Genomic DNA, 25,869 nt, shown 5'->3' on the forward strand with positions numbered 1-25,869 from the left:
GGAAATATAAAACATAATGTAAAAACAAACACAAAGAAATGAAACTATGCTAATCAGAGAAAGATATATGGTTTCATATGTTGCAAAAACACAAGGGTCTGCTTATGATCATCTGAAATTTCAGCAACGAATGTGTATGTTTTCTTTCTTATCAATTAGTATGTTCAAGTTGGCAAAATCCCAAAACATTTACATTCCATAAAATAATTAAAGGCTGATGTATTTTAGATGGTATTGTGTTATAATCTGTTTCCATAACTTGCTCCTCAAGGGGCAAAGTAGTTATGCAACTATTTAAGTCATTGAATTGTGCAGAATGGGTGAACTAGTAATTAGTAGTAATTACAAGTATTTCTAGGGGAACTGTTTAATTTATCATGAGTTTTTCAATATTCGGAAATATATATATATTTCTTGGAGTGCTGCCATTGTGATGTTTTCCACGACCTACTGCTGATAATATTCTTTTGTTGTTTTTGTTGAATGAGTATTATTGTGTAAGAAAAAATAGTCAAATACTATATGTGTGACTTAAATCTAAATTTCGAAAAAAAAAAAAAAAAAAACCACCTTAGACACAACTGGGTAATCCCTAAATTCTGGGCTGGTAAAGGTGGTGTGAGGACTGGCTTGGGAACCAATGATTTAAATTATAAGTCTCTTAGCCCTAAAATAAGACCGTTAAAATTATCTAAGCCTTTAACACCTCGTGGTCTTTTGGATGTGTCATGGGCTTTAAAGCCCTTTAAGATGGCATGTTACATCCTGCAGTTTTGTTGCGAGCAAGATTAAGCTGATCAAAGTGAGCAAGATTAAGCTGACCCAAGCTGATCAAAGTGAGCATTGTCATATTTATTAGACTTGGAGATTTATTTTGTATCAAACTGCTATTCAGCCAAATCCCCAATCAGCCAAATTTAGCCAAATTCACGAATTCCAAGTCGAAATGTATCCGGATTATGGACCAACCAGACCATGCAATGCTAAATATGAATTCCGTCCATTGTACTAAGAAAACAAACAAACAACCAATGGTGATTGATGGAAAAAATGCTAAATGATGGCTATGGGACAGTCACTAAATGTTGATTATTCCCTCCACCCCTTCCTTCATTTATCCCATTCTATGTCCATTACCCTTTCCCTTCAATACCAAACTACTAATTATACGGATACAAGTAGTAACTTGCAAAAAAAACAGACAACATGACAAAACAATACAGTACAAACATAGGACTTTGTGCTGGAGGAGGATTTAGAGAACATTGCATCACTCTGAAAAAGAGCAAAAAAATTAAATAAAAAAAGAGAGCAAAAAGACACCTTACAGTAACTGGTGTAATTCTGATGTTTACCTGTATTCAAGGCCTTCTGACCCAACCTAGGAGTTCAGTACACCTCTAGTATCTAAGGTTATTTACGTAGTACAAGTGATGCTCACTAATTCCTATCAACTATCTTCTCCTAGTTCTTTAAGATGGGTGAAACTAGAACAGTGATTCTATTGAAATCTGATTACGTACTGGAATCTTCTTTTTGATAAACATGAATAGTTTAATATTGTATATTTTAAAATAAAGACATTGGATTGTATATATGTATTCACAGACTCTTATGTACTCACACTAGAATGTTAACTGTAGATTGACTGGACAGCTCTGCCAAACTTGCAGAAATTGTGAAAATAGACCTTCACACTATCCACCAGATGTAATATGGATATCTTTGAACATTATTGAATCTCAGCTGTGACATCAGGATTCCAATACAATACTCATTGATGGAAGTGTGATCATTAAACAATGCGCTAAGAAGCACATTGTATTCTACAACATTTCTAGGTAGATGTAGCTGCTAATGCACATATTGTAACTTAGGGTTGTTAAACTCCAGCTCTAGATGTTGAATTACAACTCCCAGAATCCTCTGTCCATCTATTAAATTCAAAGAAATCCCAGAGTAAATCAACCTCTCAGGTCCTGGAGTTCGACAGCTCTGCTGTAGCTATTCAGCCAGACTTACAGTCCACGTTTCAAGCAACAATTCATGTCAATGGAAGCTGCTTACCAGAAATACTTAAAGGGATCCTATAGTGCCAGGAAAACAAACCCGTTTTCCTGGCATTATAGGCTCCTGTAGTGCCCCCGTCCCTCGGGGCCCCACTCCCATGGTGCTGAAGGGATTAAAACCCCTTCAGCCACTTACCTGAATCCAGTTGATGTCCCTCGGCACTGGGTCAGGCTCCGCCTATGGTCCTCCCCCACCGGCAGCGGAGACCTAATGCGCATGCGCGGCAATAGCCACGGCCGCATTAGACCTCCCCATAGGAAAGCATTATTTAATGCTTTCCTATGGGAAAACTTTGACGCTGGAGGTCCATGAGGACATCCAGCATCAGATAATGGACCAAAAGTCAGTTTAGATTATATTAGACAGCCACAGAGGGCAGACTTAGAGCTGCAATGTAAACATTGCATTAAGCACTAAGTGCAAAAGGGACACAGCACCCAGACCACTCCCTTTTAAGGCAACCCGAAGAGGTGAATTATGTCTACATCTTTATTATACTAAGTTTACCATTTATTATTGTGTATTCAGGCAGGATGGCTACAAGTACTGGATGTGCAAGTAAAATTGTATATTTATGATCTATGCATACTGAGAATGAAAACTTTATAAGACTATGTCTCAATATTCCCAAACACGAGAAGGACACAATCAAATATGCATTACAGTCTACAAGTAAGCACATAGCTTGCTATGGTTGGATTGTACCAGACTTTCAAACTGTGCACTTGTTTTGTGAATGTTTAAATGCTAGTTATATGTTGATATCAGGGAACAGAAACTGCTTACATATTAAACAGTCATGTAATATTCAGTCCGCGTGACTGAGACAAAATAATGAATTTTGTATATAGTTATAAAATCTGAAAAGTTCTAAAATCTGATTTCTAGACTTACTGGTGACATTGAATAATGTTTTTTGAAAACATATCGTCTGATTTCAAAATGATAGCAAAAATCACAGAACATGCAAAAGCTAATAAAAAATGTACAACATATAAACAAACTACTGAAAAACAATGCGTGGATTATTAGCCTGCAGCTTTATTACATACTTCTTTTTTGTATACTTTATTGTATAATACCAACAAACACAGTTTAGTTCAGCGTTTCTCAAACCAGTCCTCAAGACCCACCAACAGTCCAGGTTTTGTTAGTATCTCCATTGAAAAAAAAAAACAGGGAAATACATAAATCCTGGACTGTTGGTGGAACATAAGGACTGGTTTGAGAACTTCTGGTTTAGTTTATCTAAATACTGGTTTTAGAATAGGACTTGTATGATCCAATCATATAGTTTTTGATTTTGGACTTAGTTTTTTTTGGACTTTGGATTTTGGACTTTGGATTTTGGACTTAGTTTGCATGTTACATTATACAAAAGCCTGGATGGTTTTTCTTTTCAAGAACAGAATATTAAATGATATCATTCAAGTGTCCCTGTCTCTTTTTTTCAGACTAGATGACTAAATAGTAGAAAATATTAAACTAATCCTGGCAAGATGGAACTGCACCTACAAGCTGTATTGTTTATCTGTGTGATGATAACTTGTAGTGATGCGATGTTCGGTCCGCCCCCTATTAATTTACTAATACTAAGTAAAAATTACCTAGTATTAGTAAATTGTGCCCCTACTCGCAATACCGAGAGTAGGGGCATGTCTATTAAACAGTGAGCAGCCTGTGGCTGCTCACTGTTAAAAAAAAAAGGGGGGGGGGTCCTAAAAATCACAATAAGAGGGGGACCTATTGTCCCCCCCTGGCCCCCACCCCTGAGCGGTGGGTGGGGGCCCTAAAATTAATAATAAGGGGGGGACCTATTGTCCCCCCCCGCCCCCACCCCTGAGCGGTGGGTGGGGGCCCTAAAATTAATAATAAGGGGGGGACCTATTGTCCCCCCCCGGCCCCCACCCCTGAGCGGTGGGTGGGGGCCCTAAAATTAACAATAAGGGGGGGACCTATTGTCCCCCCCCGGCCCCCACCCCTGAGCGGTGGGTGGGGGCCCTAAAATTAACAATAAGGGGGGGACCTATTGTCCCCCCCCCGGCCCCCACCCCTGAGCGGTGGGTGGGGGCCCTAAAATTAACAATAAGGGGGGGACCTATTGTCCCCCCCCGGCCCCCACCCCTGAGCGGTGGGTGGGGACCCTAAAATTAACAATAAGGGGGGGACCTATTGTCCCCCCCCAGCCCCCACCCCTGAGCGGTGGGTGGGGGCCCTAAATTCAAGGGGGGGTGCCCTTGTTAACCCTTCCCCCCCCCAAAAAAAATTATCTACCTACCTACCCCCCTCACCCTAAAAATAGTGAGGGGGGGACCTTTAACTAAAACCCTGTAAAAAAAAAATAGATAAAAACAAAGAAAACTCCAAAGAACTTTCCCACACGTGTAAAATGACACAGAGCACTGTGATTGGATGGATTTCAAGCCATCCAATCACAGTGCTCTGTGTCATTTTACACAGCGTGGGAAAGATCAATTTTCCCACGCTGTGTAAAATGACACAGAGCACTGTGATTGGATGGATTTCAAGCCATCCAATAACAGTGCTCTGTGTCATTTTACACGCGTGGGAAAGTTCTTTGGAATTTTCCCACACTGTGTAAAATGACAAAGAGCACTCTGATTGGCTTAAACCAGCCAATCAGAGTGTTCTTAGCCTAATTGCAGGGCGTGGCAAGGCTTTATAAGCCTTCCCCCGCCCTGCAGAGCTCAGTCTGCGCGGAGCCCTCCATGGGTGAAGATGGATTATTTTTTTGTGCGATCGTTTTTTTTTAATTGCGTCAGTTATTATGGGTTTTTTTTTGGCCTTTTTTGGGGCTGAAAAAAGAAGATTGTAGAAGAAAGAAAACATCAAATGGTAAGTTGTTTTTATCTATTTTTTTTTTACAGGGTTTTAGTTAAAGGTCCCCCCCCTCATTATTTTTAGGGTGAGGGGGGTAGGTAGGTAGATCTTTTTTTTTGGGGGGGGGAGGGTTAACAAGGGCACCCCCCCATCCCTTTGTATTTAGGGCCCCCACAATAGGTTAATTTTAGGGCCCCCACCCACCGCTCAGGGGTGGGGGCCGGGGGGGGACAATAGGTCCCCCCCCTTATTGTTAATTTTAGGGCCCCCACCCACCGCTCAGGGGTGGGGGCCGGGGGGGGACAATAGGTCTCCCCTTATTGTTAATTTTAGGGCCCCCACCCACCGCTCAGGGGTGGGGGCGTGGGGGGACAATAGGTCCCCCCCTTATTGTTAATTTTAGGGCCCCCACCCACCGCTCAGGGGTGGGGGCCGGGGGGGGACAATAGGTCCCCCCCTTATTGTTAATTTTAGGGCCCCCACCCACCGCTCAGGGGTGGGGGCCGGGGGGGGACAATAGGTCCCCCCCTTATTATTAATTTTAGGGCCCCCACCCACCGCTCAGGGGTGGGGGCGGGGGGGGACAATAGGTCCCCCCCTTATTATTAATTTTAGGGCCCCCACCCACCGCTCAGGGGTGGGGGCCGGGGGGGGACAATAGGTCTCCCCTTATTGTTAATTTTAGGGCCCCCACCCACCGCTCAGGGGTGGGGGCCGGGGGGGGACAATAGGTCCCCCCTATTGTTAATTTTAGGGCCCCCACCCACCGCTCAGGGGTGGGGGCCGGGGAGGACAATAGGTCCCCCCCTTATTGTTAATTTTAGGGCCCCCACCCACCGCTCAGGGGTGGGGGCCGGGGGGGGACAATAGGTCCCCCCCCTTATTGTTAATTTTAGGGCCCCCACCCACCGCTCAGGGGTGGGGGCCGGGGGGGGACAATAGGTCTCCCCTTATTGTTAATTTTAGGGCCCCCACCCACCGCTCAGGGGTGGGGGCCGGGGGGGGACAATAGGTCCCCCCTATTGTTAATTTTAGGGCCCCCACCCACCGCTCAGGGGTGGGGGCCGGGGGGGACAATAGGTCCCCCCCTTATTGTTAATTTTAGGGCCCCCACCCACCGCTCAGGGGTGGGGGCTGGGGGGGACAATAGGTCCCCCCCTATTGTTAATTTTAGGGCCCCCACCCACCGCTCAGGGGTGGGGGCCGGAGGGGAAAATAGGTCCCCCCCTTATTGTTAATTTTAGGGCCCCCACCCACCGCTCAGGGGTGGGGGCTGGGGGGGACAATAGGTCCCCCCCATATTGTTAATTTTAGGGCCCCCACCCGCCGCACAGGGGTGGGGGCCGGAGAGGGGGAGGACAGTAGGTCCCCCCTCATTATCTTTATGGCCCCCACCCGCCGCCCAGGGGTGGGGGCCGGGGGGGGACAGTAGCCCCCCCTTATTATCATTATGGCCCCCACTCGCCGCACAGGGGTGGGGGCCGGGGGGCGGAGGACAGTAGCTCCCCCCCCTCATTATCATTATGGCCCCCAGCCGAACCCAGGGGTGGGGGCCGGGGGGGGGAGGAGAGTAGGTCTCCCCCCCCCCCTTCAACCACTATTGTGGGTTTTAAAATTCGCCTGCCTATTGAAGGCTATGGCGGTTCGCACGGTTCGCCGGTTCGCGAACATTTGCGGACGTTCGCGTCCGCCGTTCGCGAACCGAAAATTTTATGTTCGCGCCATCACTAATAACTTGCACCAATATTCATTTCAGGTCTACACCTGAGCCTATTCTTGTGAACAGCCGTCTTATCAATAAGTTCCGTAGACAATTACTGACATTTTTATACAATGTATTCACTACATTTGGACACTTCCAAAGCATGAATTGATTTGAATATTCTATTTTTTTCCAAAGTTCTATTTATGCAAAGCTACAGATGTATTTTTGATATTTGATACATACTGTACATAAAAGGAAATATAAAAAAATTATAATTATATTTATTTTTTTAAAAGAAGTTTGCCGATGATATGCTTTAGATCTTTTAATACAGATATCAAAATGAATCTTGAAAAAAAGAGCAATTTCGAATGAAAATAGTTTCTGTCTCATGTACATACAAAGCATTTCAAAGTCATTTTGTACTAAAAAAAGGGAAACACCTTTTATTTTTTTTAAAAACATCGATATTAAGTGTGAATACAATGACCGTACTCTTGATGTGAGCTAGAGAAGCATAAAATTACTTTTCTTTTAATGGCATAGTTAATAATAAATACTATAAAAAAAAAATCCCTATTTTATTTGATTTATTTTATTTTTGTTTGTCCTTCTCGGAGTGACTTAGAAAACTCTATTTTCTGTAGGTTTAGTACAGAAAATGTACAATCGTTTTATAAGATACTTCTTAAGGAGTATATGATGCATGATTTACGTGTTTATTGGAGACAAATATGATTTAGGGAATGTGGAAAACATTTATTTGATAACTTAGCAGATTTAGTAAATTTAGGGTTTACATTTATTAGAGTCAAAAAGTCCTTGCTGCCAAAATTACTGCAAAATTGCTACTAACTGACATATTGTGCAGCAATAATAATTAGTTAAATTATCTTTCTGGATCACAAGTACTTCATAAGAAACTTATAACCTGTGAAATTAACCTAACCGATTTAACCACCTTTTTGCTTAAAAAAAATAAATAAATATGGACCAATAGGTTCCAAGAGATTCCCAATCTCCTAGACCCTTAAAGTTGTTCCCTGTTTTGACATGCTTCCCCAAACCCCCAGCCACTCCCCCAGAATAAATACTTACACTATTTGTGAGTGGGTGGTGGAAAAAATAAAAATCTGTGTCAAAAATAATACTTATCATCTAAAGTCTTGACTGAAGACCTAGCCATCATAACCTGATGTAAAATTGAAACTTAAAAAAGACCTGCTGAAAACAAATATTTTAATAACAACTGCTGTAATAAAAATATCCATGTAAGCCTATGAAGGACTCTGCGCAAAATGAGCATTCTAGGCAGGAAAGGCTTTCAGACACAATTAATTCTCATTCAGAGCAAGCTATTAGTGGGCTTAGAAGCCAACCAATCATAGTGCTCTGATGGACAAGTCTCACCTTTCGCAAGTCTTGCCCAGTAATGTGTATGATGTGATAAACCCCCATCCCCACTCACCATTTAATTACAATATTTTTAGACACAAATAACCATTTAGGACCCAGGAGATTGAGAATCTTCTGGGCTCTATTGGGCACCATTTAATTATAAAAAAGACTTGGAGACTGGGAATCTGGTCATTTCCAGGTTTCTTTGAGGGGGCATGTTTTACAGCAGACCAGCGGTTGGGCATCTCTGGGTCCCATACTGTTACCCTTGACTCCACTGCACATGGGGCAAAGGATTAGGTATAGTCACGTTTCTGGTCCTTACCTGGTATTATTGGGGTACAAGGGACCTCACACTTTTATTTTTTTTAGTGTTGATGAGCTGTCAGTGAGCTGAACTGCATTCTATTATAACATGCTAAGGTCTGCAGGAGCACAAATGAATTGAGCTACAGTGTTGCTATTTACACTGCTTAGTAAATCAAAGGATTTACCGCACACTGTCAAGACCACTTGTGTCTCTTGTTCAGGCATATTACATAAATATATATTAAATCCTTTTAATATAGTTGCACATTACATTGGATATAAATGGTATTCTGTTCCCCTTTAAAAATTCGCTTGTTACTTGCTTGCTATATTAAAAATGGGCTGATGGCAGCAATCATACAGACATGTATTATAATTAATTGGTGCTTGTTGAGTGTGTTTAATATTCCAACCTAAAATACACATTGATGTGCAACTTAACCTTCAAGAGCATTAAATTATATATCACAATAAGAATGTCATCATTAGAAAGCATTTCTAAAACATTCATACATTTTAACTGTGCACATAAGTATTCTGTAATTTTAATATTTTACTTATAGCAATCAAGCTTTGTGATTCATCACCCCTTTATGTTCCTTAATGTACGTACTAAGAGCAGTGACTCGCAGATTGCATCACTGAAATCAATGTAACAGTGGATCAGGCAAGAGGATGTTGTATTGGAATCTTTTATCGGGATGGTGGACCATTTGACCCCTTTTTTTATTGCATTATAAATTATGTGCATTAAAAATTTGGAAAACACGTGTTATTTCAATGTGCTGCTTTTGTAGGTTCTAAACGAGTTCTTATCTCCCTTGACTATTTCAGCTTGTATATGCTGATCAGCATCAACAGATCGCTCTCAGCCAATTAACTAAGTCATGCTGAGGACCTTCTGACTCTCGGGAGATGGTAGTCAAGGCAGAGAATGATGCCCATTAAACCCTAGATAAGAAGTTACATTGTTGTGGATTATTTATGATGGGGAGAGCGGGGCAGGGTTTTCCAGTGAGCTATAGTAGTTATCGTGCTTAAGAGTTTATTAAAATTCTCCATGGTTGCATTCATATGCTAATAATTCAACTTCCGCAGGATTGTAATCATCACAACTTTAATCGTATCTATCTATCTATCTATCTATCTAATATCTATCTATCAATCTATCTATCCAGCTATCTAATATCTCTATCTATCTATCGATCGATCTATCTATCGATCTATCTATCCATCTACCCATCTATATATCTATCTATCTATCTAATATATCTATCTATCTAATATCTCTATATATCGATCTATCTATCTATCTAATATCTCTATCTATCTATCTAATATCTCTATCTATCTAATATCTCTATATATCTATCTATCGATCTATGTATCGGTCTATCTATCTAATATCTCTATCTATCTATCTATCTATCGATCTATCGATCTATCGATCGATCTATCTAATATCTCTATCTATTTAATATCTCTATATATCTATCGGTCAATCTATCTATCTATCTAATATCTCTATCTATCTATCCATCTATCTAATATCTCTATCTATCTATCCATCCATCTATCCATTTCTATCTCTATCTCTCGCTCTCTCTATATATCTATCTCTCAACTTATGTAATGTTTTTGTGTGTTTTAACTGGAGTGTCCCTTGAATTGTTAACTATATTTTACCCAGCACTGCAAAGATTAAAGTGGAGATATGGCACTAGCTGTTTAACTCTCTTTGCAGAAATTAGAAAGTGACAGTCACTAGCCTACGCACAGACATAACTCACACTGATAAATCTGTCAAACTGCCTGTTTATGTGCACAATGCTGTAAAATATTTGGCCATCTCTGTAGATAGAAGATGATTTTTCCAAGAGTTTACGTGTATGTCAGTGAGGTTTTTTTCTTTCTCTTTTTTTAGGAAGTGCTGGGACACCAGTTACATACAATGAAAATGGCGACGCGCCTGGACGCTATGATATTTATCAATATCAAATAGTCAATAAGACGACAGAATACAAGGTCATTGGACAGTGGACTAACCAGCTACATCTAAATGTAAGTAATATTATTTTACAAAAATTTTTTTTTAACAAGAAATGATATTCTTTCTCGATGATGCAACCATTTTGAAATAATGTCCTACTATACATAAATTAATATTGAAAGTAGAGAGATATTTTATTGAATCTATAGAGGAATGTGTATTATCTAGTAATTTATTTAAGCACTTATGCTATAGCTTTCAATTTTTTAGGTTTTATTGCGCCATCATCTTTAAAATAGTAATATACCATTTTTTTCTAGAATATTTTCTTGTTTCATCCAAGAGGTGAATTGAGTTGCTAAGATCTTTGTAACTCTGAACCTGTGGTTAATAAATAGATCTGTGGATTTGGAAACTCACTGCATATGGATGTTTAACCTACCTCCCGTGGCAATTGTTGAACAAAAACCATTCAATCACTACATTTTATTTTCAGAAAATGCTCTTTATATAACACTATCACCCTGGCAACCCTTTCAATCTAGGATGCAGGGTGTATTGTAATAACCATTTTTTGCACAATGAAAGAAATTGGGTCTCTATTTAATTTTCCAATTAAAAAGCTAGAGTGGTTAGGCATGATGGGCATATATCCTTCATAATATCTCCATATTACAGACTTGCAGTTTTCATTGGTAAATATTATAACCCGAGATACACTTCTAAGGTGCAGATATAAAAATATATACAACCTTTCAATAGCGAAGTAGGCGATATCTATATGAAAAAAAATAAATCGCACATAGTGTATTACAGAATAAACATAGAGGACACGCAGGATGATAATGTGGAACTCACAAGATTGCAGTGGTAATCAAGCCCATCATCCTCAGTCAGAAAAAAACTTCAGAATATATGAAACACAATCTTCTATTTTTCCTTGTAAGGTAAAAGAGACCAAATAATAGTGCAGATGTAAATAAAACTTGACAGAATTTATTATTCAATGCACTTACAACAGGGTCCAAATAAAAACGCATGTAATCCACTCCGAAGGTGGTAGTGACAGCATACAAAGTAAGTCCCCCAAAATAGTATAATCCGACGCGTTTCGTCTAGATGACTTCCTCAGGGATTCTGTTTCTCTGTTCTCAGGTCGCCGTTTAAATATGCCGCCAAAAAGCCGGAATGTGCTTCACCTGTGTGGATTCTCCGTCGTGTGCGTTTCAGTTTGGAACGCACTACATCCGTCCGGCGTCACTTCCGGTTCCGGTTTGGCGATAAAACACTTCCGTGCGTTCCATGTTGGAACGCATAGGCGAAAAAAACGGAACATAGAAGCAAACCTTTTACATAGTTACAGTAAGATGTCCCATAATGAAAAGATATACGGCTATTAATAATATAAAGAAACTTGTATGGATTAAAAATGAACGTCTGGCTAAAAAATGAATAGCTCAAAAAATGAAAAAATAGTAAAATAGTTATGTATCCAATAATCATTGGACACCTTTTAACATCCATATCGAGTAAATGTATATCACAATACTATTTTTTCCAAAAAACATACACATCTATTATAAATGTAAAACCAATATGAATATACATATGGGCACTCCAATACAAATATTTATTAATTGATATTAATACTCCAATAAGAATAAAATGAATAAAATTAATGAATAGATATGAAATTCTTGCTCCAAAAGATATTTCTGAAACTTAAAAAACAGAAATTAAAAACAGAACCAAAAATACATAATTTATAAACAGAATTGTATATTGTATCTAAAAAGAGGAAAAGACAGAAAGAAAGTGGGAAAGAATTTAAATTAATCCTGTAAGATCTATATCCATATTTAGGCCCTGTTTAACCCCTTAAGGACACATGACATGTGTGACATGTCATGATTCCATTTTATTCCAAAAGTTTGGTCCTTAAGGGGTTAAGGGTGCCCAAATTATAAATCCACTGTGCTTCCTTTTTATTCAATAATATCGATCTGTTGCCTCCTCTCCAATTTTTTTCCGCTCTATCAATCCCAATGGCCATAAAATTCTCCCATGAAAAAGACGGGCAAGTGTTACAGTGTTTAGGAACACTGTGTTCCGTTTTGTTGGTACGGATATTATAAAAATGTTCCGCCAGTCTAGTATGTAGTTTGCGTGTCGTTCGTCCTACATATTGTGCACCACAACCGCATTGTAAAAGGTAAATAACAAACGTGGTGGAACATTGGATAAACTTTTTTATCTCATACTTTTTATTAGTATAAGTACCAGTAAAATCATGTGTGGATCTTTTCTGAAATTTACAGGTGGAGCATTTCCCACAACTATAAAAACCTTTTAAATCAAATAAACGGGTGTTGACCTTTTTTGTGCGCAATAAACTAGGTGCCAAATGGTTTTTTAGATTTTCTGCCTTTTTATATATCACCATTGGTTTTTCTGGAATCACTTTTCCTAATATGTCATCCTTCCTTAGTATGTGCCAATGTCTTTTTAGAATTGTTTCCATTTTTTTGGCCTGGGAATTAAATCTGGTGATGAAAGCATATTCAAATCTGTTGTTAGTTTTCTTTTTTTGAAAAACGTCTCGGTTTCTCAATAAAGATTGTCTTTCCAAACTTTTTATTTGTTCCTCATCCTGATTCATTTTATTTAAATCATAACCCTTTTCATGGTATCTTTTTTTAATAATCTGATTTTGTTCCTCAAATGTTGATAAATCTGTACAGTTACGTCTTAGACGCATCATTTGGCCCTTAGGGACATTCGTAAGCCACGGACCGTAATGTAAGCTGGACTTATTAATTGCTGTATTGCAGTCTGTGCTTTTGAAGAAGGTTTTGCTCTTTAATTGTTCTCCTTCAACATAAAGGGTGAGGTCTAGAAAATCAATGGAAGTAGGGTGTATGACTGATGTAAAGTGTAAATTGTAATCGTTATTATTGATATTATTAATGAAAGATATCAGTTCCTCTGTCTGACCTTCCCATATGATTAGAACATCATCTATGTAGCGTCGCCATAGGACAAGACCGCCCCCGGCCGCTTCATCCATCGTGATAGCCCTGGACTCCCAATGGGACACGTAAAGATTAGCAAAGCTCGGGGCGAATCTTGTCCCCATGGCGACGCCACATAGCTGCAAAAAGAAAGTGGAATCGAACCAAAAATAGTTCTTAGTTAGTACAAAATTAATGCAATCAATCAGAAAATCAATCTGGTGTATATTTAGTAGCTGTTTGGAAACTAAGATCTCTTTTATGGCTCTTAACCCCTTACAATGAGGGATACTTGTGTATAAGGAAGATACATCTACTGTAGCCATAATATAAGTGGATTTCCACTTGATTTTTTGGAGGTCATATAAGATGTGTCTAGTGTCCTTAATGTATGATGGAACCATTAGCACATATGGCTGAAGAAAAAAGTCGACATATTCAGATAGCCTGGAAGATAAAGAATCGATCCCGCTAATGATGGGACGACCTGGCGGGTTAGTTTGATCCTTATGAATTTTTGGAAGGAAGTAAAATATTGCCGTTTTGCATTCTATATTAAACAGATAATCAAATTCTTCCTTTGTGATTATTTATTTTTCCATCCCGGCTGACAGAAGGTTTTTTAGATCTTGTAAAAATATTTGTGTAGGATCTTTGGGTAAGGTTTTATATGTGATAGAATCTCCTAAGATCCTATTAGCCTCTGTCATATAGAATAGTCTACTCATAATGACTTCAGAAATGAGAGATGAATATCAGAAATTAAAAGAAACTATCAAAACAATAGATGATAAAATTTCTAACAACAAAGCTTCTAAATTTAAAAGAGACCAAGAAGACTTTAAGACAGGGAACCATAGAATTTTGCCCAGGTTTAATACATACAAACAATCTAGACCTATAAGACCACGGGACTATGGTTCTGTTGCCAACACGCATAGACCAAATTCAAATAGATCATAAATAAATTCTACATCTTATCAAGAATCCAACACTTCAAGAATAGGATCTTTTCGTTCTTTTCCCCCCAAAAAAACTATTGTGTCTCAGTCAGAGGGACAGGTTAAAAATCAGGAAGTTTTTTTAGACAAGGTGCAAGACCGAAACACTCATTTCTTACCCACACGCAACCGACTGCACAATGTAAGATCCCCAAACAAAAAAAGGCCCTTCATAGAAACAGAGGATTACCCTCTCCCATCCCAATCCAGGAAATAATTCCTGAGAAAAAAGTTGAAGGTATTTTTAATATTTCCAATATTGACCTTACTCCACATCAATTATCCCTTTTACAAAAAGGTTTGAAATATGCTCCAGCTACTAATCCACAACCGTTTTCTCTATTTCTGGATAATCAAATATTTTTAAAAAAATTAACCAGAAAGAGATTTTTTGAGAAAAGACAGAGAGAAAAAATAGAAGAACCACCACCTATTAAAAAAGATCCTTCTGAAAATGGTGAATTATCCACAATACCGATAGTACATTCTAAGTTAAAAAACAAGTCCAATTTCTATCCCCACATGGAAAAAAACAAATATCTTGAGCTGTTCAATGAACTTGTTCAGGATGATTTAGAAAAGATCTCACACAATAAATATACCCCAAATCTTTCCAAAAAAGAGAAAGAAGCAATAAAACAATTAACTGATAATTTTGATTTGATTATAAAAGAAGCGGATAAAGTAGACTATTCTATATGACAGAGGCTAATAGGATCTTAGGAGATTCTATCACATATAAAACCTTACCCAAAGATCCTACACAAATATTTTTACAAGATCTAAAAAACCTGTCAGCCGGGATGGAAAAAGAAATAATCACAAAGGAAGAATTTGATTATCTGTTTAATATAGAATGCAAAACGGCAATATTTTACTTCCTTCCAAAAATTCATAAGGATCAAACTAACCCGCCAGGTCGTCCCATCATTAGCGGGATCGATTCTTTATCTTCCAGGCTATCTGAATATGTCGACTTTTTTCTTCAGCCATATGTGTTAATGGTTCCATCATACATTAAGGACACTAGACACATCTTATATGACCTCCAAAAAATCAAGTGGAAATCCACTTATATTATGGCTACAGTAGATGTATCTTCCTTATACACAAGTATCCCTCATTGTAAGGGGTTAAGAGCCATAAAAGAGATCTTAGTTTCCAAACAGCTACTAAATATACACCAGATTGATTTTCTGATTGATTGCATTAATTTTGTACTAACTAAGAACTATTTTTGATTCAATTCCACTTTCTTTTTGCAGCTATGTGGCGTCGCCATGGGGACAAGATTCGCCCCGAGCTTTGCTAATCTTTACGTGTCCCATTGGGAGTCCAGGGCTATCACGATGGATGAAGCGGCCGGGGGCGGTCTTGTCCTATGGCGACGCTACATAGATGATGTTCTAATCATATGGGAAGGTCAGACAGAGGAACTGATATCTTTCATTAATAATATCAATAATAACGATTACAATTTACACTTTACATCAGTCATACACCCTACTTCCATTGATTTTCTAGACCTCACCCTTTATGTTGAAGGAGAACAATTAAAGAGCAAAACCTTCTTCAAAAGCACAGACTGCAATACAGCAATTAATAAGTCCAGCTTACATTACGGTCCGTGGCTTACGAATGTCCCTAAGGGCCAAATGATGCGTCTAAGACGTAACTGTACAGATTTATCAACATTTGAGGAACAAAATCAGATTATTAAAAAAAGATACCATGAAAAGGGTTATGATTTAAATAAAATGAATCAGGATGAGGAACAAATAAAAAGTTTGGAAAGACAATCTTTATTGAGAAACCGAGACGTTTTTCAAAAAAGAAAACTAACAACAGATTTGAATATGCTTTCATCACCAGATTTAATTCCCAGGCCAAAAAAATGGAAACAATTCTAAAAAGACATTGGCACATACTAAGGAAGGATGACATATTAGGAAAAGTGATTCCAGAAAAACCAATGGTGATATATAAAAAGGCAGAAAATCTAAAAAACCATTTGGCACCTAGTTTATTGCGCACAAAAAAGGTCAACACCCGTTTATTTGATTTAAAAGGTTTTTATAGTTGTGGGAAATGCTCCACCTGTAAATTTCAAAAAAGATCCACACATGATTTTACTGGTACTTATACTAATAAAAAGTATGAGATAAAAAAGTTTATCCAATGTTCCACCACGTTTGTTATTTACCTTTTACAATGCGGTTGTGGTGCACAATATGTAGGTGTAACGAGTATATACCCCTACACGCAGGATCCAGCCTAACAGAAGACAGTACAGAGGAGAGATACGTCTACCGGACCTTAGAGTGGCCGGACTCGACGTAATAGGATAAGACAGAGTCAGGAACGATCCGAGGTCAAGGGCACAAAGAGACAGCGTAAACGAAAACTAGCCGGGGACTGGTACACAGGAATCAGCAAGCCGGCAAACAGTACAGAAAAGGATAAAGCGAAAACGAAGTCAGAATACAAAGCCAAGGTCAAATACGGAGAAACACAACTGAACACAACAAGCACTAAAGGGAACTGTAGCAGAAACCACGATAGGGCAAGGAACTAAGGGAAAAGGGTAAGTATAAGTAGCCTTCAAACTAATGTGATTGGCTCCTGTCACTTCCACTCCCCCAACAGGTAAGTGTATGGGGTGATTGGCATGACAGGAGCCAATGGGAGCCTTTTTGCAATTTAGGCTCCCACTGTCTCTTTAAGAGCGCGCCCGAGATTCGCGGCGCGCTCTTAGCTGCAGGCGGGACACGTGACCGCTTCTCGCGGTCACTGCCCGCCTTCCTGTCAGAACAGTCGGACGAGCCGCGCGCGGCTCGTGCAGCCGCAGGACCGCGCGCGGCTTGAAGAGAGGACCGCGTCCGGCCCCCGGATAAGGTAAGTACCGCTACAGTAGGACGAACGACACACAAACTACATACTAGACTGGCGGAACATTTTTATAATATCCATACCAACAAAACGGAACACAGTGTTCCTAAACACTGTAACACTTGCCCGTCTTTTTCATGGGAGAATTTTATGGCCATTGGGATTGATAGAGCGGAAAAAAATTGGAGAGGAGGCAACAGATCGATATTATTGAATAAAAAGGAAGCACAGTGGATTTATAATTTGGGCACCCTTAAACAGGGCCTAAATATGGATATAGATCTTACAGGATTAATTTAAATTCTTTCCCACTTTCTTTCTGTCTTTTCCTCTTTTTAGATACAATATACAATTCTGTTTATAAATTATGTATTTTTGGTTCTGTTTTTAATTTCTGTTTTTTAAGTTTCAGAAATATCTTTTGGAGCAAGAATTTCATATCTATTCATTCATTTTATTCATTTTATTCTTATTGGAGTATTAATATCAATTAATAAATATTTGTATTGGAGTGCCCATATGTATATTCATATTGGTTTTACATTTATAATAGATGTGTATGTTTTTTGGAAAAAATAGTATTGTGATATACATTTACTCGATATGGATGTTAAAAGGTGTCCCATGATTATTGGATACATAACTATTTTACTATTTTTTCATTTTTTGAGTTATTCATTTTTTAGCCAGACATTCATTTTTAATCCATACAAGTTTCTTTATATTATTAATAGCCGTATATCTTTTCATTATGGGACATCTTACTGTAACTATGTAAAAGGTTTGCTTCTATGTTCCGTTTTTTTCGCCTATGCGTTCCAACATGGAACGCACGGAAGTGTTTTATCGCCAAACCGGAACCGGAAGTGACGCCGGACGGATGTAGTGCGTTCCAAACTGAAACGCACACGACGGAGAATCCACACAGGTGAAGCACATTCCGGCTTTTTGGCGGCATATTTAAACGGCGACCTGAGAACAGAGAAACAGAATCCCTGAGGAAGTCATCTAGACGAAACGCGTCGGATTATACTATTTTGGGGGACTTACTTTGTATGCTGTCACTACCACCTTCGGAGTGGATTACATGCGTTTTTATTTGGACCCTGTTGTAAGTGCATTGAATAATAAATTCTGTCAAGTTTTATTTACATCTGCACTATTATTTGGTCTCTTTTACCTTACAAGGAAAAATAGAAGATTGTGTTTCATATATTCTGAAGTTTTTTTCTGACTGAGGATGATGGGCTTGATTACCACTGCAATCTTGTGAGTTCCACATTATCATCCTGCGTGTCCTCTATGTTTATTCTGTAATACACTATTTGCGATTTATTTATTTTCATATAGATATCGCCTACTTCGCTATTGAAAGGTTGTATATATTTTTATATCTGCACCTTAGAAGTGTATCTCTTGTTCTGCATCCCTACTCATTTATTTGTTACATTATTGTTTTTGGTGTAAGAGGGCACACTTTTTGGTAGGTTTGCTGTCTTTGTTCTTTAGTGGTTGGGGTATCTCTATTGCCTTAAATATTATAACCCAATGATATATCACAGCATATATCCATGAATGAAGAAGCAAATTGTAATAAAATACTATAACACAGACAAAAAAATACTTAAGAAAATAAAAATAAAATAATATTAAGTAGACTTGCGCACAACGGAAAAATATGCGGTTCAGATAATCCAAATTGCAGCCAAGCAAATGATTTGGGGGAGACTATCTGAGTGAACCAAAAGGATGTTGAAAATTAGCCCTGTACTGCAAAATATATACATAATATTTACATGTATATGTATTTTGCAGTGCAGTGATAGGCTCCTTTTCGCACCCTTTTAATGAAGCTAATTCCACTTGTAATTCAGTCAACTGGATTGTGACTGAATTCTGACTGAATAGAATGGTATTTTACCATTGAAATTCGGACCACATTTAGTCAATGTTCGCGTTCAGTAAACAATTAAGTCTGATTCCTGGGTTCTTTCTTCATTATTTATTTCTTCAGATTTAGTGGCTGTCCCCAAACCATCAATCATCTCTTTTTTGGCACTGAGAGCAGACTCTGATTCACGAATCAAATGAAAGTGATTGCCCATGACATTGTTTGTTTTGTGATACGTTCATATGGTGCTTCAGAGTTATGGAACTCAGATGACCTGACGATTACCCAAAATTCTGATGAATTGCAATTGAGATAAAACCAAAGGCAGACGTCTAATATTAAATACATTGTTAAAATACAGCTCTATTATCCCAAACAAAGCATTAAAGGGTTCTCCAAAAAGCATGACTACATTTTTGTTTTTAGAAATGTTCAGGGTGGTCGGAATCGGTATGTGCCCTGTTATTGCTTGAAAAGCTACAAATGCAGTGAATTCTTAGCAAGGTAGGTGCTCTGGGCAATTGCTGCCTCTCGAGTTTAGCTCCAGCGTGTTAAACAAACCAGGATATAACAGGACCTTTTATGAGATTGACACCCAAGGGTGTGTAACAAGGTTCATTTATAGAAGTACCAATTCCTATTGCAATTGCTTTAGGGATCTGGAGTGTCCCTTTAAGGGTTTAAATAAGCACAATTCTTGCTGCAGGCATACTGTAACTGTATGTTGCAGTGCAAATTAGTATGAACACTCGTGTTACAGTGCAAATTAGTATGAACACTCATATCCAGGACGTAAAACGATTGAAAAGATATACATGATAAATTACACAGAATCCTGCAAAATCTGCTATTTCAAATGGAGACATTTTCTTGTGTGCAAACGTTCCTTATTTTCGATAGCAACCATGAGTATAAATGGAATGTTTCTCTTCGCAGCATCGAGGTACTTAAGCAAATAGTCATGTATTTTTCAGTAATAGTTTTTAAATAACAAATAAAATGGGCTTAAATATTTAAATGGTTCAACATATTAAGGTAAGAAATTCTGATGTTCAGATAGCAATGTCAGGAGAATTGTTAGAAGCAACGCTGGGTTTCTGGAAAAGTGATTTTTTTTTCCATCTACAGAGAATATAAATATCTTGTATCATACTGTCACTCTAAAACAAACAGGATTAGCAGACAACCCATTTTCACCGTTGCACATTCTACAGCCGAGGCTTACTGAACTGGAAAACAGTGTAGTTTTATGCAGCCTTCCAGAAGTGTATTCCCTGTGCACTGCTGTTGAAATGTTAACAAAGAAAATAAATAAAATAAAAATATACACAAAGCGGCATTTACATGTAAGTGCTACTTATACGTACAATCACCCTGGGCTGATAATTTGACCATCTACGTGCATAGTAAAACACATATTTCTACTATGAAATTATGGTATATCACACACATTCAAATTAACATTTATTCACTTGCTTTGGCTGAGACTTGTTGTTTTGTTTCTTACTAGTCCAATCAGAGTTAAATGGTTAGAATAATTTTTTGTGCATTTACTTATTTCCTTAGTTATTTGACGGGACACTCCTCCAAGTGCCATAAACACTACAGCCAGCTCGCAATCTCCCATAGCAAATATTCAAAGCGGTCAAGAATGGTTGGACATTTACCATGGGCACCTGCTACGCATCCAGATTCTCCTACAAAAAAAAAGTCATATGTGTCCCCTGTGCTAAGTATGGCTCAAATACAGGACTGCTTTTACTGGAAGAGAGTGCACAGCTGATATTCTCGGCCAATAAGAGCTGCCTGCATGGCCCTGTTTTGACTCAGTGGAGACAACTGGATTCTCTTTGTTGGAATGTCCAGAAGCAGTGAGTATGGCTAAGATCACCCAGGAAGACCCATGCAAGATGTCGAACCATTCTTAAACAATTTGACTACATTAGGAGGTTACCAGGACGCCCCTGGAACCATAACCACCATTTATTTCTGTAGAGGATATGGAGCTTGGAAAGTTCCTTGAGCAATTGTTGCAATACAAGCCTATGAATACATGAAATACATAAAATAGGCAATTCAGAAATAGGGAAAACCATTGGGGGGAGCTGTATCCTCAGCAAGTCCCAACTGGCTATTTATATTCCACCTGCAGAGACAGATGGTTCTTTTAGTTGAAGATCTAACTGGTGTTGTGTTCCTGTTTCCTGCCTTGAGGCTCTTTAAAATGATATATGTTATAATATATGATCATTATGAAAATATGCAGCTCTGTGCTTCGAAGAATTTAATTGAAAGTAAGTGATTTATTAAAAAATTTCAAGATGGCAACAATTGTTCGTGTTCTTTTAAGATTTTTTTCTTTTGCTGTATTCTTTCCTTGGCTCTGTTTTACATTATGCATATTTCATTATGTGTTTTACATTATACATCATTTTTATTTTAATTGTGGATTATCTCTTGAAGGTTTTAGTTTAAAAGCCATTTAAACTTACAATTTAAGCAGTATATGCGCTACATTTTAGTTTGGGGAGCACCAGCAGTTATTTATTTTCTTTGTAACCATTGGGAGAGGTTGGACAAAAAATCTGTTTTTTTTTCCCAGCAACTGCACCCTCTCCTGTCACATTGATAATTCACGATTTACACTTCCACCATATCAGTCTGTCAATACTATTCAGGTTGGGAAACAGTGAAGGATTTGTGGAGATTAATATTAGAGATAGTGGTGTTACCACTGCTGGAGATAAACAGTTTCTGAATTGGCTGACTAGAAAGCTAACCAATCACAAAGTAGGAGGAGATCACCTTAAACATGCAAGGTAATAATAAATGTTCTCATCTGGCAGGCAGCTTCATTGTTTTACGCACCATCCATCAGACTGGGGTGTCGATTAATTTTTTAAGATATATTTTGTTTTAAGATAAGCATGTAGCTTAAGGCTGCCAGACACATATTTCTTATAGTATAAATTACACTTGAGCACGGCCAGACGATGTGGTTCGGTCAAAACTATTTTTCCAAAAATGAAACTTTTTTCAGGCAGGTGAATTTCAGCCAAATGTCGGTTTGACTTGACAAAGTTTCAGTGAGGAAAAACTGGTTCAGGAAACAAATCAGATGAACCAAAATGGTGCTAACATGGGCCAATCAGTGTTCAGATCAAGATAGAAAAAGTTACCAGTAGAGGGAAACGGAAAAAGAGCAGTAACAAAAATAATCTTTATAAATATATGATATATGTTTTAAATATATATTTATTTATTTTTTTACTGCTTCTCCCTTTTTTTCTCTATTGGTCGTTTTTTACTTGATCTGTGAATAAATAAAATATATATAGTGACTGTCCCCCATCTTTAATCCATCTATTTATCCATCTCTTCTTTTGATGCCATCAATAGAACACAGAATCACAAATTACACGTTTCAGTTGGGTCGTGATTCGACTACATTTCAACTCGGAGATCTGGAATTTGACCTAGCACCTGATCAGCCCAATTTAAAAAAAATGCATGTTTGTAATGAAACAAAGCTACTTCATGTCAAGCACTTCACAATTAGAGAAATGGGTGAAGAAGTCCCTGCTCAAACGAGCCTACAATCTATGGTACTCCACCTGTAATAAATAGGAATATGAATATTCATTAATTGCACTACTAACATCCTTATAACATGGGTAATACATTATTAATGGGGTAATAACGTATTATGACATGACCTTAGTGTTAGGACAATGTTATAACAAAAGTTGGCTCTGCTTTTTAAATTACTACATTATATTACTTTATTACATACATTATATTGCTTAATTCTTCTTAAAAGTTCACTTTTAAGTTTGTAAATCATGTGATTTGTTCTACACTCACCTTTCGCAAAGTCACAGTATTTAGGTTTGTGTTAAAACTAGGTGTAGCTGTGTTCATATTACTCCTAATAGTACTTGCGCATTTTTTGTAGTTTTCCTCGTCTCTTTATCGAGCTGCTGAATAAGCTATGCCATTAAAGCCCCCTACACTATAGGCAAACTCACTATTAATTAATTACAGCTTCATGACACAGAGTGATGAGTGCGTGGTCATCTGCGTAGCTGGGTGTTGAAGGACTCTATTTAAAACAGGTAACCCATATTCTGTGTCTAGCTGAATTAGTTTTGGTGGTCTTTTGGATACCTCTCCTAGAAGTGCAGCAATTTCGTGGTAAGTAAAAAAGTGCAGGTTTGTACTTTATAGATCGTTTGCTACTGGTGTTTCAGAATTTATCATTTTAGTTCAAAATTATAGAGGACGGATATCATAACCCTACACCATCACATTGACCATTTATATTATAGCTGTAACTATCAAAATGATATTAACAGAAGCATCTTATTTAAAAATATTTAATGAATACTGTAACTATTACTTTTAATTTAATACATAACTAGTCCTTCTGTCAGACCAGTATACCCAGGTAGCAGTTGAAACTTATATACTTTATTATTTTAAATGCATCTCATGCTCCCACTGACAAAGAATTACTAAAATCAAACCGACAAATGTTTTAATATCATTATTGGTGGCATGGAGAGACTCTATCAAAGATATCCTGCAGTACAAAAGGAAACACAGACTGCTACAGAATATCATATTCATTTCAAAGCCATTCTTAAAATGTCAGTGTATTGTTAGCATACTTCGTATCATAAAAAAAAAAAGAATCAAAAATGTAATAATGATGGAAATAATCAAAATATCCAAAAATGGAATATATGACGTTGGACTGTAGATGGGTTCTGTGTGTAAAATTCTATTAAAGAAAACAGTAACAATAATGAAATATATTGACCTGTGTATAATAACACTGTAGATGACATCACCATTAGTGCATTATTCACTGAAATTCATAGTTTGACGGACATCATAGAGTACAGGGACCCCTAATCTAACGGCAGCACTAGAAAATGAATCCTGGACTTCACTAGATTAGTGAGCTCATGGGGAGAATGGTATTTGTAGCGGTTACAATTAATTTAGCTCCTCTCCTTTCATTGTGTGTTTTGCCAGCAGATGCACTATGGAGACATAGCTCAGCTGTATCTGTCTCCACAGTTCCTCTCCCAAATTATCATAATTGAGAGAGCAGAGCTAGCATGGCCACCCAAAAGCACAGCTCTAATGTTAGATTTTTTTATGGATATATCTTACTTGATGGCTGAAAACATGCATAGAAATATGATTTTATCATTTACAAAGAAAAGCTGTCTTTGATCGTTATCTCCAAAAGAAACTGGTGAACAATTTTTATTTTAAATTATAAAATCGGTAGAATTTCCAGCTTGGTGATTAAATGATCCAGAAAATCCAATTAACATACTAGATCCTACAGACCTGTAGAATTAGATAAACATGATCTAAACTGACCAAAAAGAAGGACAGGGTGTTTACTACAACATTATTAAATACATTTTAAAATATTGATAAACTTTTATACATTTTAATAAATCATTCAAAAAAAAAAGAAAAATACTATATATATATATATATATATATATATATATATAGGGTTTAGCTGGAATGTGACATTTTATTGTAATACTGAGAATTAGGACATGTTCTTACATATTGCACCCATTTGACTTGTATTTAGCATGTGTGCTGCCTGGTAGAATTGTCTAATTAGTTTTTGATGAAATGTGTTGCTAAACAGTCATATGCCTAAAGCATTTTCAATCAACACCTTCTTAGCTGTTAGAGCATTTCTAGGAATTAAGTAAACTCACGATTTCAATCTATTCACTTTTATTAAGCGCCTTGTCATTTGTAACAGATATAGTCATCTATTCCCTCTACATCTTTGCCACCGATTTTTAAACTTAAATTAAGACTTCGATTTCATTTTTATTTTATTTATTTTTAATAAACTTTCTCAAATGATTTAATATTTTTGGTAAGTTTTTAAAATTATTCAATATTTTCATAGACTTTTTTGTTGCTATTTTAATAATTTGAAAAATAAATAAAAGTTTATCCACAAATATTAAATCAAGGCATAACTTGCAATATTGATCACAGAAATTACTTAAATGAAACTCTTTCTATTGCTTTTTAACTGAACGTTAAAATATTGGTATCTCAATATTCACCATGGCAATTATTTAAAACTAAACTATTCCCACCATTGCATGGTTCTTATGTCAGATTAACATACAATATACCGTATATACTCGAGTATAAGCAGAGTTTTCAGCACATTGTTTGTGCTGATAAACCACAACTCTGCTTATACTCGAGTCAATGTCTGTATTATGGCAAGTTACATTGCCATAATACAGACAATGGGGCTGTGGGGGCTGCAGAGAGCTCTTACTTACCTTTCCTGCAGCTTCTGTCAGCTCCCTCCTCCTCCGCGCTGGTCAGTTCAGCACCTCTGTCAGCTCCCAGTGTAAGTCTCGCGAGAGCCGCGGGGTCATAGTGCGGCTCTCGCGAGACTTACAGTGTGAGCTGACAGAGGTGCTGACCAGACCAGCGCGGAGGAGGAGGGAGCTGCAGGAGAGGTAAGTAAACTCTCTGCCAGCCCCCCTCCTACACAGTGCCCATCCACTGGACCACCAGGGAGTGAGAGCCCCCCTCCCTGCCATGCATCAAGCAGGGAGGGGGGACGAAAAAACAAACAAACATTTAAATAATAAAATTAAAATAAAATATTTTAATAAAAAAAAGATTAAAATAATTAAAAAAAAAAAAAAGAAATATCTACCCCCCACCAAGGCTCTGCAACACACTCACAC

The 25,869-nt window shown here is 37.8% G+C and overlaps 1 protein-coding gene across 1 annotated transcript in view; it reads left to right on the top strand.

Annotated features, from left to right (window-relative positions):
• Positions 1-25,869, top strand: part of GRM8 (glutamate metabotropic receptor 8) — an 827,801-nt gene that overhangs the window by 663,402 nt on the left and 138,530 nt on the right. Inside the window, exon 8 of the mRNA XM_063446806.1 lies at positions 10,248-10,384. Within this exon, the coding sequence (XP_063302876.1) occupies positions 10,248-10,384 (137 nt within the window). The remainder of the gene's footprint in view (positions 1-10,247; positions 10,385-25,869) is intronic.

The sequence above is a fragment of the Pelobates fuscus genome, chromosome 3 (genome assembly GCF_036172605.1).
Source record: "Pelobates fuscus isolate aPelFus1 chromosome 3, aPelFus1.pri, whole genome shotgun sequence".
In the NCBI taxonomy this organism is placed as follows: Eukaryota; Metazoa; Chordata; class Amphibia; order Anura; family Pelobatidae; genus Pelobates; species Pelobates fuscus.